Source organism: Carettochelys insculpta, chromosome 7 (genome assembly GCF_033958435.1).
Source record: "Carettochelys insculpta isolate YL-2023 chromosome 7, ASM3395843v1, whole genome shotgun sequence".
NCBI lineage: Eukaryota > Metazoa > Chordata > Testudines > Carettochelyidae > Carettochelys > Carettochelys insculpta.
In genome coordinates, this window is record NC_134143.1 from 30,158,138 (window position 1) to 30,173,268 (window position 15,131).

The 15,131-nt window shown below is 37.3% G+C and overlaps 1 protein-coding gene across 2 annotated transcripts in view; it reads left to right on the top strand.

Moving 5' to 3' along the window:
* TET1 (tet methylcytosine dioxygenase 1) overlaps positions 1-15,131 on the top strand; it is a 123,455-nt gene that overhangs the window by 26,944 nt on the left and 81,380 nt on the right. For both annotated transcript variants that reach the window (XM_075000226.1, XM_075000227.1), the window contains one exon: positions 44-94. In XM_075000226.1, coding sequence (XP_074856327.1) covers positions 44-94 — 51 coding nt within the window. The remainder of the gene's footprint in view (positions 1-43; positions 95-15,131) is intronic.

The following is a 15,131-nucleotide window of genomic DNA, read 5'->3' on the forward strand; positions in this document are numbered from 1 at the left end:
TTTTTTAAAGTTAAACCTTATTCTGCAATTTGATGTTTTTTAGGTGCTAACTGAAAACAAAAGGCCTCAGAGGAGAAAGCAAAGAGTTTTAAAGGTAACCAATCATTGCTTTAATAATACTTCCCTCCTCTCCCCCTCCCCATTTTAAGCGGTATTTTATTGTCACTTGGAATAGGAACTCAGAGAGTTAACTGCTGGAAATCCGCTCTTTCCAGATTTTCGGAGGATTAGCTCATTTTAAGCATAGAAGGTTTTCTTTTCTTTCTATTCTGTATATTATGTACATATTTGAGGCTGCACAAGTCTGCAGGTTACAAAGCTTATCTTCTTTCAATGTGTTGAAGATTAATTCAAATATTTCATTTAGTCATAGCTTAATATTTATATACGTAGAATAAAAGAGTATTTTTATCATATATGTTTGATGAGTACAGAAATTTGAGATGTGTGAAGTAAGAATTATATCATTGCTGAAAGTTATATAGAAATAGTTATGCAGGAATTCTTTTATTGTAAAACTGCAAAATAGTAGCAGAGGAGAGTAAGAACTTAAGTAAACATGCTGTTTATTTTTTATCCTACATGGTACAGTGAAGAGTAAAAATTATTTAAGCATTATTTCACCAATCATACATTTTCAAAAGCTTTGGAACATGAGGAATTTGGTAAAAGTACAATACTGTACAGTAAAATGTAATTTTATAAATCAGGGTATTTTAAAATGAAAATTTAACCTATATCACATATATATGGTTTGCAAGTACTATAACATATTCGGAGATACAACATTAAATAAAATGCTAAGATTAACAAAAGAACAGAGTTTTTGAATTGTATTTGACTTGCAAATGTGGCTAACCTCAGGGGTCTGTTTTAATGCGGTAGCAGTTGAATGTGCATTTTAAAACACCTCTTGCATCTTTTATAATAGTAATTGTGGTGGTACAATAGCAATAAAAGCTCCACCTTCCATTCATTAAATGGATGAATCCATTATGAAACTAACATGTTTCATTAAATCATAATCGTGTGTTAATTTTCAATTTCAGTTGCTTCTTGTAGCTCAATAGACATTCAGAATTATAACTTGATTTCTTTGTAGAAAATGTTTGATTGTAGTGTGATTTTTTTCTCCCTCTCAGTGGCACTGATGCCTTTCAATTAATTGTTATTCAGTTCTATAATATCCAGCATGACAAGTTACATCAGTGTAGTTAAAGTGCAAAAGAACAGAAGTTCAGCCTCTGTCAGAGGAAGATATATTGTACTGAATATCTGCCCAGTGTAGGGATTCACAGTGTGTTGAAAATTTTATCTCCTTTCCATTTGTCTGTTCTGATTTGGTGGCAGGTTGCTATGTAGCATGATGCTGTGTGTTGGTCCTTTTCTTCCTTGCAGATTTATGCACCATTTTTTCATGCTTGATTTTTAATGGAAAATCTTATTTGTTGATAGTTTGAGGAAGTATTGTCATGAATACTATCATGTTGGGCATTGCCCTGGAAAGTGCATTTTTGCTTTGATCTCTGCTGAAGTAGTTGTACAGTTTTATCCTGTACTTCTGGTCTTCTACTTTACACTTCTAGTGCATGGTCACTGAATTTGTATTTGGTAAGATTTGTTATTGATTTATATCAAGTAGTGTGTTTCTGGGTATGTGTGTCATTTTTCTAAAAGTTACAGATATTGTTTTTTACTATATGTAATAAATATAACACTGGGTCCCTTTTTATCAGCTGCAATAAACTTTTTCCAAAATGAAATATACATAATTTCCAGTCTAAATGTGTGGGTATAGTAGAAACCTGATACTCTGTTACAATAGCTTTTTTGATCCTCCTTTTTCAATTGATGGCATTTGAATTGCCATAATAAACATTACAGCAGTAATATGTATATGTTGAATTATAATACCAAGGTTTTGTTTAATCATTAAAGGCAGATGTATGAATCCACCAAGTGACACTTGATAGTAAATTATTATTTAATTTTATTTTAAGAAGTTTCCATGCAATGTGATTTTGACCATAATAGTGATGTACACTTCCTTTAAAGGAGAATTTGTAGGTTTCTTTGTTTTAAGAAAGAATATTGCAATTTGTATTCTTAATTTTTTTTTTACATATTAATTAATTTAGTTCTTGTAAGTATAACTGCATGAGTGTTTAAGGAAAATGTGGATTTATCAATTTAAAACATCTTTCAGATTAAAGTTGTTGGGGCTGTCACTTTCTTAATGATAGTACCCTAGCTGGTAGAAAATAAATATGTCAAAATTGGAAGGTATTTGCTTGCTAGAAATAGTTTGCTCTATAATAAACATTAACTTCATATATTTTGTGTGTGTGTGTGTACAGGTACGCTGCTGGTGATTTTGTTTACTTTGATGAATTTACTGTTTTTGTTTCTTATTACTACCATCTTATGTAAAGAATGATTTCAAAATTATTTTTCCTGGGATTAATACTTTGTTTTTCGTAATAGTTTAGATTTTTTTTGCACATCTGTACAAATACTCATTTGAAGGCAAAAGTAATATGTGTTTGTGGAAGTAGCTGTATAAATCCAAAGAGAGAGCATTTACAATTTCCCTTGCACACATTGCATGACACCTTCCTATTGAAGTAAATGGAAAACATACAAGAGGACTTGTTACCTGTTTAGACACATGGTACCTGTTGAGGCACTCACTTACATTTTCAATGGAGCGGTGAGAGAGTCTGTTGTTCTTTTACCTACATAATAGTATTTCTGACCCATTTTGTGTATAACATACCCTGTTTCACCGTGAGGAAATGTTTACAATCACACTTTTGTAAAATGAGTGCTCAGGCCAGAAGAAATAAACACTGAATATGGCATCATATTGTCAGGGATAGCTGCTGTTAAAAATACAGATAGAAGTGGAAAGGTCAGGAACCTGCCCACAGAATAACAGCTGAAGAAGAAATACAGTCCCTGGTCTTGTTACTAGGTTTCTACACAGCCAAGGTTACCCTTTGAACCACTGCTGAAGTTTTCTACATTGATGGAGATGATAAAGGAAGAGGCTGTGAAAGCAATCCAGAATTCATACAAGAGTCAACAATAATACAAAAAGTGCTAAGTGAGTATTACAACTACATGTGTGTCCTTTGTGATTGTTTGTTCACACGTTTATTTATAAACACCCTGGCTGGGTCTACATGGTGCAGCTTTCCCAGCAGGTCCATGCTAACGAGCAGCCTCGAAATTGCAAACAGCTGCTCATTAGCATTGTCCTGTGGCTCATGAGCATAGCTGCGTGAGAGTTTGGCCTTGGCAGAGGGGGTGCCGTAGTAAATAGGCCATGTGGATCTGCCCCACTGGCAAAAAGCCCCTCTGTCGCCAGCCCCTTATACCTTCTGGGGCACAAGGCCTCTTTACTGCTGGCACCCCCTCTGCTGAGACTGAGCTGTCACCTGGCTATGCTAATGAGCATCCATTTGCAATTTTGAGGCTGCTCGTTAGCATGGACCTGCTGGGAAAGCCGTGCCATGTAGACCCAGCCCCTAAGTATACTCTATGGCTGCATCTTTATTACAGTGGTCTTTTGAAAGAAGGGTCTGGAAGATCTCTTCTGAAGAACTTCTTTCTGAAGAGCGCATCCACACACAAAAAATCAGATCAAAAGAGTGATCTTTTTCAAAATAGAGCATCCACACAGCTCTCAGCTCTTTCAAAGGAAGGGGCTAGGGATTGAAAAATCAGGTGCCACAAGGACTGCTCTTTCCAGGGGAAAAAGGGCCCATGGAACGTCTACACACATTGTCTTTCAAAAAGAAGCTTTTGAAAGAAGGCATTCTTCCTGAAACAAGAGTGGAAAAGGACTTTTGATAGGACTGCTGCATTATTTCAGTTTAATTTTGAAAGAATGCTTTTTGTGTGTAGGCACTCCGCAGGATATTTCGAAAGAGCCCCTTCTTTCAAAAAACATTTCAAAGGAACTCGCTAGTGTAGACATGGGCTGTCTGTGCCGGAAAAGGGAACCAATGAGAGCTGAACTCTGTAAAATCAGTTCAGTCTACACTAAACAAAAAGTAAGCAGTGACTAAATGCTTCTGGTTTATTTGTGTCTAATACAGTAAACGTCATATTACACGAACGATGCAAATATATATTTTAACATACTACACTAGACCCCCGCCTTTCGAAAGGGGGATGCTAATGAGGTGCTACCATGGGATATGCTAATGAGGTGCTACCATGAATACCCCAAAGTTTCTCATTAACATCCCCCTTTTGAAAGGCGGGGGCTAATGTAGACATAGCCTTATACAAAATGGCTTATTCTTTCCCTATGCATGCACAAGTCCCCATGTGTCTATTATAGAACCATTTCGGAAATAGATAAAGATAGGATGACAAGCTTTCTATTAGCCTTGGTCGCAGTGCACTTTCATCTACGTTGCTTTAAGAAAACACACGGTACATGTTTCTGAGATATAAATGCTAACAGAAGACGAAGAAAAACAGCTGCTAATGAATATGATCATGTTTTTAGTGATCTTGAATTGAATTGGTCTTAATTCATTTATTCCAACTTGTGATATATGATATCTTTTTAATGAAGATCATCTGCCATCATATGGAGCTGGAAGTAATTCATTTTTATTACTTTTTTAAGATACTGACAACTTGATGAATAGAGCCCCCTGAAATGGACTCTCACAGAGGACGAAGACAGAACAATGCTACACATGTTGGATATAATACTGTCTAGAAAATTACAGTTTTATATGTTGTGTTTTTAAAGGGGCATAACTTTAAAATCCAGAAAATTAGAAATATAAGTGAAATTTGTACTACACTTGCCTTTAAATCTCTCATCCAGTTTTTGTGGTTTTTAAAAATGTAGGTCGCTCTGGTTTATGTGAATGGCACATGTAAATAAAAGGGAAAAACAACTGAGTGTGTGAGGTGAAGGAGCAAAACTAACAATACACAAAGTGCCTTAAATGTACAAATTAAAGAAATAGGGAAGGGAAGAACTTTTCTTCCAACATTGTGCATTTATGGCAAATATTTTTCATACAGAATGTTTATTATTAAGGTGATGGTGCTCTGTAATTTTATAGGTTAACTTCCCCCCAGTTTGTGGTGGTGCTACTCAGGTGACACCAGTGGGAATGTACTAGAATAACTCAGGCCCTGATCCAGTCAGCACTTACACACGTGCAACTTTATGCATATGAACAGTCCAACTGAACCACAAACACAGATCCTTTCACTTGTGTCGTGTCCCATTTACTTCATTGTATTTTGCAAAGATACAGAAATCCATGATAACAGGTCACATTACAAGGTTAGAACTGCAAACTTTCCATTATTTTAGAAGGATAAAACTTTTTAAAATATACTTTAAAATGTCATAGAAAATGTTTTTGTGATTCTGAAATTGAGTTTCTTTTAGCATTAAATAAAAAGTAAGATAATTTGCTGGATGAAAATTGTCAAGAAATGTGTATCCAAAATGGAGACATGTCAAAGTTTAATTTACAGATCATGTATTATTAGAAATTCTTCGTAAAATTGTTACAAAATAAACTCCAACTTTTTAACCTAGATAACTGTTGTTAATGTTGTTTTCACTCATTATGATTTAAGTTAACTGAAAGTGATTGGTTCTCATATACATAGCTTGTAAAACTTACGTGCTAAGATTCCTGAAGCAGAAGAGCTTTTAAAATTTCTTTACAGATTTTGACTGAGGTGCAAATTTATGTATATCTTTAAATTCATAACTTAAGCTTACTCATTAGAAGCATATCAGTTTGTGAAAATTACTTTTGGCATTTATTAGTCCTTTAAACTAATATTTTATTGACTCAGCAGGCCATTTATTGCTTTCACTAGCTGATATGTGATGCAGTCAAAGGCAAAACTCCCATTTATTTCAATGGGACTGGATTTCATCTCGTTTGTTTTATTCCTTAAATATTATATGGCTTAATGTATTCCGTGACAAAATATACCAAAGATGTGATGATGCAGTTCTTACTCAGGCAGAATTCCATTTAGTTCATTAATAGTCTTGCTTGCATAAAAGCTTCAGGATTTGAGCCATATTAAATAAATCATCAATGCAGAATATTTAAACTATGCAGAGAGGCTTTACTAAGTAAATTATTTTTTCAGATAATGAAATAATGCAAATTCATTATATGAAATACGTAGCAGTATTTGAAAGCAAAATACAATAAAGTCCTGTACAGTAAACTCTTTCATATCCAGCAGCCCCAGGATTGGGAGGTCAGTGGATATTCAAATATTCTGGATATTAGAGAGGTATATCTAGCAATACATAACACTAAAGAAAAAGATATTAAAAAACAAACAAATATATGCAGAGTAGTTGATTTAGCAGCAACAGTAGTGTTGTGTACTGTAAACTTTTACTTACAGCAATCCCTCAGTTTACACAGAGGTTGCATCCTGGGCAACCTCAGTGTAAATGGAATTTAGCGTAAATTGGGAGTGGTTTGGAGAGACCCCTGCAATTCCCCTGGCTGCAGGAGCAAGCAGCTGGGGGAAGTATGCGGGGGGCAGCCACATGACCCCTGGCTTCTCCCGGCTGGGAGGCACACAGTTACTTGCACTGCAGTTTCTCCCAGCTGGGGAGCCCAGCATGCAGACAGAGGCTTGTGACGCAGTTTCTCCCACCTGTGAGAAACTGTGCCACAAGCAGCTCTGGGCCCATCAGTCTGTCCCAGCTGGTGGCTGAAAGGGAGGGGGGCAGTTTCAATTTGCGCTTAACTCAGGTTAGTGCGAGTTAGGCACAAATCGAAATTGTGCTTCTCAAGGGTTTACTGTATTTGCTGTATTTATTTCTGTTTACTTTACTGTACTTACGGAAAACATAACTAACATACTCATTGTTAAAATACCGGTTATTTGAGAGTTCTGGATAATAGAATACCAGATATGAAAGTGTATACTGTATATTGTATGTCTAAAGAAGTTAAGTTTAATAATTTTTATTTGGTTTATCAGCCCAGGCATTACATCCACCGGCCCTTGCCATCATGATTTGACATTCTTGCCAGGGGGCAGGGAAGGAGAGTGATGAAGGAACTTTCAGTGCTAGTTCTAAACATCGATTACTGAGTGTGATTATGAAAACACATACATATTGCTGTTTCATTTTTGGGGTCTGGTTGTATTTAATCAACATTGTCCAGTTAAACTTGGACCAAAGTTTAGTTTTTGTAAAATCAAATTTTCGCAGAACCTGTGACTTAAAAAAAAAATCACTTCCCTGAATCAGAAAATTTTAAATTGTTATTCAAATAATCATTATTACACTTTCAGCCTGGACTATGCAGGATTGTTCTTATGCATAAGAATGAAACTAGTTAAAAAGAAAAGTGAAAGTATTTCCTGGTAGAGTGTAATAGGAAATGGAAACAGCATGAAGGATGAAAATTACCTATTGATATTTCTAAATTCTTTATTTTGTGTGCTAGCTACTTTAGAGCTATAAAAGAATATATAGTCCATATTTGAAACATCTTTCAATTGAAATAGACAAAATACAGATGCAAGATGTTGAGAAGTGCTGCTACACACAAGGTAGGTGATTGGTGACACACATTTTGTCAGTTCCATGGTTTTTTTTAGCCTACATTATCTTTTTATCTGTCACTGACTTGTTCCTCATTGAAACTGTAATAAAGCCCTTGTTTTAACCTTTTAAAAACAGGATTAGAGTATCACTGTAAACAGAAACTGTTCAGGCGTGGGAAAGGGTGTGTATTTGGGACCTTTTTGTCCATGACACAAAATAATCTATCAAGTTTGCCTTATATGTATTGCCTGTGTCTCAAGTGGATTGGAGCCAAGTACACCGTTTAAATATGTAGACAGAGAATCTAGCTTGAGGGGATGAAAACTGTGACTGAACTTCTGTTGCTTTTGGAGGTAATCGCTCCAAATTTGAGCTAAAGAATACTAGGAGGGTAGTGTAAAGAAGTGGGCACTGATTGTGATCATACCACATTTCTCGTGTGCATTAACGGAACACTAAATTTTTCCAGTGCTGTCAGTGTCTCTTATTTCACTAGGTTTCAAAAATGTCAAAAAACAATAATATAAATGTATCAAACCAATGTTGGCTGTCAGCTTTTTATTATTAGGTTGCTTTAGTATCTTCTACCTTAGAAATACAGTTCTGGTCTCAGCTTTGCTTCTACTTTTGTCCTGAGCTGTGTGTTAGGTGACATGAGGGGTAGTAGCAGTGTCACAATCTTTTGCTGTTTTAAAATTCTTTCCCGCTCTGCCTGAGGCTTGTCTAACATGGCAGGGAATCCACCTAGCTACTCAAAACAGTAATGGGTCTGATGAAAATAATTTTAAAGCTCAGTGCATGCTTTCAGTTCATAATCAAATACAAGTTCTGCCTTACTGCAGTTGCTTTTGAGGGTCATAATTTGGAGACTTGAGAGCAGCTCCAAACTACAGTGTCAGTACCAGTGATACATCCCACCATTTAGGAGCTGATCTTGAGGACTTGATTTGTGTGTAGTTTCTTTGAAGCTATGAAGCAAGAAGGATAGCTGGATCCTTGAATCCTGATTGTGAGAGATCGTGACCGCACCAAATCTACATAGTTTATAATGTGAGTTGTGGGTGGTCAGACCGTTAAAGAGCTATAAGTGAAGAAAGATTGGTTCTCTTAATTATTTTCAGTTCTTTCTGAAACTTAATCATGTACAAGGAAATGGTTCACAAAAGTAGGAAAAAAAGTCATGAAAAAAATCTGTGGAGAAAGAAGCTGGGGAAAGATGCTGGGTATCTGAGGAGCTTAGATAAGAGTCTAGATAAAATGAAGATGATGTTGGGAAGATGGGGAAAAGATAATAGTTAACTGAGAATTTGTGCTGGATTTTGTAATGGACTGGAAGCTAGTGAAGATTTCTGCAGATTGGCTCATATGTTCTTAATGTAGATATGGATTGGATGAGATACTATATTTTTGGCAAACCTGGAGTTTAGGGTAGTTGAAGGACATAAAGAAAAAATACTGTGTAAAGAAAGTGAGGTCTCAGTGAAATTTTTGGCAAAGATAGAGTCTAGTCAGATCTGGGCAGTGTTCTAAAGATGAGTGCATATGGATTTACTGACCTCAGGGACACAGGAAACAAACTAGTTTGATGACAAGCAAAGCACTTGGGGCATGACAGCAGGGATAAATATACAGTTTTTGTGGAAGACGCAAGTAGAAGCAATGCTGCATCTGAATACATAGTAACTTTTAATACTATTCATACGAGGAAAATAATTATAAATGGTATTTCCATTCCAAGCAAGATAAATATGTGCATTGACATTGCCCACAGTAGGTCTATTCCATTAGATCTGTTGTCGTTCTGCTTCATTCCTAGGGAGATAACTGGTTTGCTAACTGGAGACAAAGGATATTGGAAACCTCAAAGGTAGAGTTTACTAATAATATGGCGTAGGGTTGTTTTTGACTTTTTCACAATATGGAAAGAAAAATAAAATGTTTCATTTGTAAATCAGGAATTAATTTTTTTTATCCGGTACTGGGTGAGCTCTTTTATTATCTTTAGAAATAGCCAGTACCAGTATATTGTCTCTGTTGGCCTTCTTCTGACTCTAAAAAACTATTCTGTTGATTCTATTCCTAAAGATAAATTATCACATTCTACACTAACCATTTCTGGAATTTCTGAACTTCATATTCTAGTATTTTGATGTAGTCTTCAAATTCTCCAGGAGTTGCTTTCTCCACCTCTTTCTTTTCTATAGTCTGTTCCCAGAACCTTTTAACAAGAATATACAGTAACGAAAGATATAAGCAGTGGGGAGTGAAAACTGAAAAGATCATTTGCATGAACTAGCTGCTTCCCATCTGGAGTTACAACAGAGGTTGGAAACTGGTTTTTGTTTGTTTTGGTTTTGTTTTTTTAAATATGTTCCTACATAAGGAGAACTTTTTGCTGAATAGATGTGCCAGTATCTATGACCTTTTGGGTGTTGCACGTCCTAAAATGCTTTGGATGTTTTTCTGGTGTGAGTGAGTCCCAGATGCAGAATAGGAGGGGTTTTTTTTCCCCCCCAAAAGGCAAGACCTGGAACTGGATTATTGTTTGTCTATTTTATTTCACTATTTGAACTGGAAGGGAGTGGGACAGAAGAATGAGCAACTTTTTTCCTGGACTAGTACAGTTTTTGCACCATAGATCAAAGGTGAGGTACACAGAATTCAGTTTTGAAAAAGTAAAACTATTTGTTCTTGCATGTTGAAGGGTACAATGAGTATATTTATCAACAATGTGGGGATGTATTGGTGTGCTGATTATGTAGAAATTAAGAAATTAATTCCATTTCTGCGTCCTAAATTAATTGACTGCTCCTCCATACCTAACTTGAACTCTTGTCCCAGCTGTCACTGGTCTGAGATGGATGTGCTGATTTCTGGCTGCCTTGTGTGTCAGCTTTCCAGATCACACCCCACGTTTGCATCGTGCCAACGCACACAGATGCAGACAGTCAGGGAGCCAAGTAACAATTGCGTCCCAAGTTCTTCATGAATGTCAGGCTTCTTGAAGTCACTGCATGGGAAGGTGGGATTGTTGTGGGCAGTGGAAGCTAGAGGTTGTAAACTTCATTCCCCTCTCATTAATAAGTGTGCATAGATTTGTCCAGGGATTCTAATGGATTTACCTTGATTTACTTTGGTACAATGAAAAGCAAATCAGGCCAGAAGCTTTCGTGGGTGTGTCTGAACAGCACACTAACCCTGAGTCTACCTGATACATGTTTCCAAGCCCACAGTTGAGCATCCACATTGTAATTAGAAATCTGGTTCTCACACCTGTTCTTGCTGCATCCATATTGTACTATGCAAACCCAAATCAGAACCTAGGCATATACTTGTATCCCAGGATTCCAGGAGCCTTCTGCTGATGTTGCTCTAGGGCTTGGTTCATATTTGATTGTGGGAGAACTTGTCTGTGTCTCCAACATGAGTTGGCCAGAAGCGTTTCAGGATGTGATAGCCTGCGAACGCATGCAACTGAGCCATTTTGTGTTTATATACTACCAGCAGCTGGAGCCCTCAACATAGATCTTGACCTGGTGGAAGAAGTTCTCCACTTTATGCTGTCACTCCTGTTTCAGGCATTGGGTGGAGCATTTCAGGACATTTCCATGACAGTTTTTGAACTACTGAAGGTACCTCTCAGAGGGGGATATTAACATGCCAGATGCAACCCTGTTGATTCTGCTCATGCCCCTTGTCTTTCTCTATTTAGAACAGAACTTCTGGAACTGAGCTACAAGCAGGGGTAGATGAGACTGTGCCATGAGGATCTGGGGTGACCAACAGGAGATCCTGATCTTTTGCACAAAAGAGAACATGCTCCTGGAGCTTTCTAATTAGTTGGCCCTTACCTTTCAGTATCACCATGCACATAAAGGAGGCCAGGGAGGTATATAAGTGGATTGCTATAGCTAATTGGAAGCTGGCTACCCCAGACTGCGTCAGGTCTGTAGCTATCCAGTTTTTAGTGGGCAAAGCAAATTTGGATGCTTCACATTTTGAAAGGCACAACAGCAAGGAGGAGACAAAGGCTACATCTACACAAGAAGCATCTGTTGACAGAAGTGACTGTCGGACAGGATTTCCCGGCAAAACTTCTGTTGACAGATTGCGTCTACACATAAAAGCAGATTGAAAGAGCAATCTGCTCTGTCAACAAAGAGCAGGCAGACTGTTTTGCCCTCTCTTGACCGAATGGCTGATCGGAAGCCCTGTTTGTTGACACATGAGCCCCAGAGCATCTTCACTGTTTTGTTGACAGAGCACTGTTGAGAGAGGTGTTTATAGCTGAACGGGGTATATTTCTGTATAACACTGCCAGCATGTGTTCTGGATTTTGTCAAAAAACTGTCCACAAAGCGCATTTTGTGTGTAGATGCTCCACGTTTTTTCCTGACAAAAACCCATTTTGGCACGAAAACCCTCTCATGTAGATGGAGCCTTAGGGTATACGGCTTGAGCAGGAGCTGAAGATGAGCATGGAACCAGCAGTCTGGTAGCCCTAATCACAAGTAATTGCTGGAACAGTTTCTTCAGCTGTGCTCTCAAGCTGAGGTCATGTGCTATGAATCTGTCCAATTTCTTCTAGCTCTGTGCAGTATCTGTCTCTCTCTTCACTCTTCTTGCATCTTTCTCCTTTTGATGTTCTGTTCAGTCCTTTGGAAATTCGATGTGCAAATAGTATTATTTAGAACAAGTATAAAGAGAAGTGATTGGAGAAGGACAGTTCATCTGTTTATTTACATTGAATGTAAACCTTATTTATATATTTGAATAGGCAGTGGTTGATACTTCTGAAATCCTGGTAGAGGGGAAGGTCACGCAGGCAGTGCATTTTCTCTTTCCCCACAGTGAAAAATCCCAACCCTTCAGGTATCTGATCTTGTCTATGTAGCATTGTTCTGAACATCCTTTGCTTCTGAAGACTTCCTCCAGCCCCAGGACAAGTCTTCCCCACGGTCAAAAATTGTCCTACTCCTCTGTTAAAACACTTGCACAATGCCTCCCCTGTGTGATAGGAAGAAATATTCCCAAATAATGAGGGTAAGGGTATAGAAATCCAGTAATTTTCAGGTATTTTTATTTTAATGTTTTCTGCATTGGGAAGGGGTGTCATCAACTTACTCTTTAATGCTGTCCCAGTATAACTTACCCTCATTTTGAGGAGCAGAATATTTTGCATCTGTTTGTTTTAATGTATTGTTAAGAGGACCGATTCAATATCTTGGGAAAGAAGTGTATAAATAAGTTAATGCACACAGCAGCAGTTTTCCAGTTTACTACAAAATATACAAACTTCAGATTCAATACCATTATATAAGTGCAATATAGTAACTTAAAGCTGGTGGGGCGGTCTATGTTGAGACAGAGAACATCAGCCGGAAGGTGGGCCCATGAATCAACTGTTCTGTATTTAATGGCATTCTGACAACAGGTCCAGCACAAGCCTGCGTCATTGCTGGCAGTGTGCAGGACATTGTCAATATCTGCATTACTATCCACCTGATCAGTGGGTTAGTCAGCTATGTTTGAGATATCACCAGCTTCATGCTAGTCCCAAGTGAGCATGGAAGGGAAACCTTGTGTTCTTGAATAGTGTGGGAGTGGGCACAGCCAGAACACACTGCATAAAGAGAAGTTTTCTGCACAACTGTTCATTTCTGACACATGGCTCTGCATTGTGTCCATCGGCAAGGAACATAAGGGAACAGTTGCAACTCAAGTGATTACCGTCATTAAGACTTCGTAGTGTTGCTGTGAATGTCAGACTGGTGCTTCCTTTGCAGATTCATTGTGCGCTTGGGTGGATACCATCCAATCAGGACTGGTCATTGGCTGTTATATAACTCCTCTGGAATGGCTGGTCCAGCTAACAACTCTTTCTGGGAGCTGGTTCTAGGTGTTATTTTTTTACTCCAAGTTATAGAAGTAATTGCTCAAGGTTACATCTGTTTATCACAGTACCTCATGCTACTTTATTTAGGGAACAAAAGGATTAATGCCAGAATCTCTTTATTACCCATCAGCAAAGAGTGTTTGATTCTGCATAGAGGTCAGAGGTGGTTCCCATGCTTGAAAGTTGGATTATATCTGGTCCTTTCTTTGTCACAGTATGTAACCAAAATAAGTTTATACTAATGTGGAGAATGCACAGGCATTTTCTCTGGCATATTTTTGTACTAAAAGGAGCTATCCTCTGAAAAACAATACTATGTAACTATAAACTAGGCTCTGCACTGATGTTAGAGAAGTCTTCTTTTTGTGAGGTAAGTGCTCAAAATGAACATCAGCTGAGGGTTATACTTCAGAATATCTTTGTCCCTGGCTCAGAGGGATAATGGGCATGGTCTGTATGGGAGCAGGCATTAAAGAACAGGGGTAGCTTTTCTGTTGACTTCAGTAGGACCAAGGTTTTGTCCCAGGTGTCATACTCAGTATGCCCCCATACATGGACTAAGCCAGTCACCTCAGTGAAACAGCTGCCACTTTCTCTGAGCCTGATTTGCTCTGCTTCACACAGATCCTTAATCAACTGTGAACTACGTTTTCCTTTTTAATTGTTAAGTAGCCATTATTCTCTTTTTTGTTAGATATTCTTTATCAGCAGTCATAATATAATTTGCAGTGCCTTCTTGCCTTCCTCAGAAGAGTCTCTGTACCTGTGCCCAACTTTCTGTTGACTAGAAAGTAGTTTCCCCTTTCAGTTCACCTTCTTATGAAATTAAATTAAATAAAAGATTGTTTTTAAATGTAGCTTCTGTAGTGGCTCAGATAGCTGGTCCAGAGTGGTGCATCATAACAGACAATATCTCATTTGAAAGTTTGTTAAATAAGGTTTCATTATTTCATAGTCTGTTTTCCCTAGATTTTGGTTTACTGCATAGTTGCTGAATAATCTGTTTTCACAACCCTGACCCAGTGGGTCTTGTGCTGCCTCTGATAAAATCAGTGGTGTTATCTATGTGTACTTTAAGGTCTCTGCTTTCTTATCTTATTTTGTTTATCAAAGAGGAGAGGGTTCTAAAGTGAGCCAAGCTCCATCTGGTGTCTGATCTGTTTTTTTGAATTGTGCATTTCTGGACTATTGCCTGCTGAGGTCGTTTGATTTAAATCAGAATTATTTAAATTACCAAGCAGAAAATCTTGATTGAAATAATGGATTTTAATCCTCTTTTGCATTTGTACTTTTTATGTGTTTTCCAAAGGAAGTGTTTAGTCTGATTGTTTTTGTTACCATTAAAGCACATTGAGCTATAATTAAATAGAGCCTTTAGGTTAAATTTGGTGCTTTTTTGCTAACCAGGAGATACTCTATATGAACACTTAAGAAATTATGTTGTGTAATATAACTTATTCAAAAGTCTTACATTTTACTTTATTATGTTACAAAATAGTGAATGACCCATATGTTTCTGAGTAGATAATTTTTTTACTCAGGATTTGTGTCACACTGGATTTTGATGGATAATATAATTCAATAAACATGCATAAAACAGTGTCTTCATTTTTTTATTTAGATTAAAATACCTTAAATATGTTAGATATG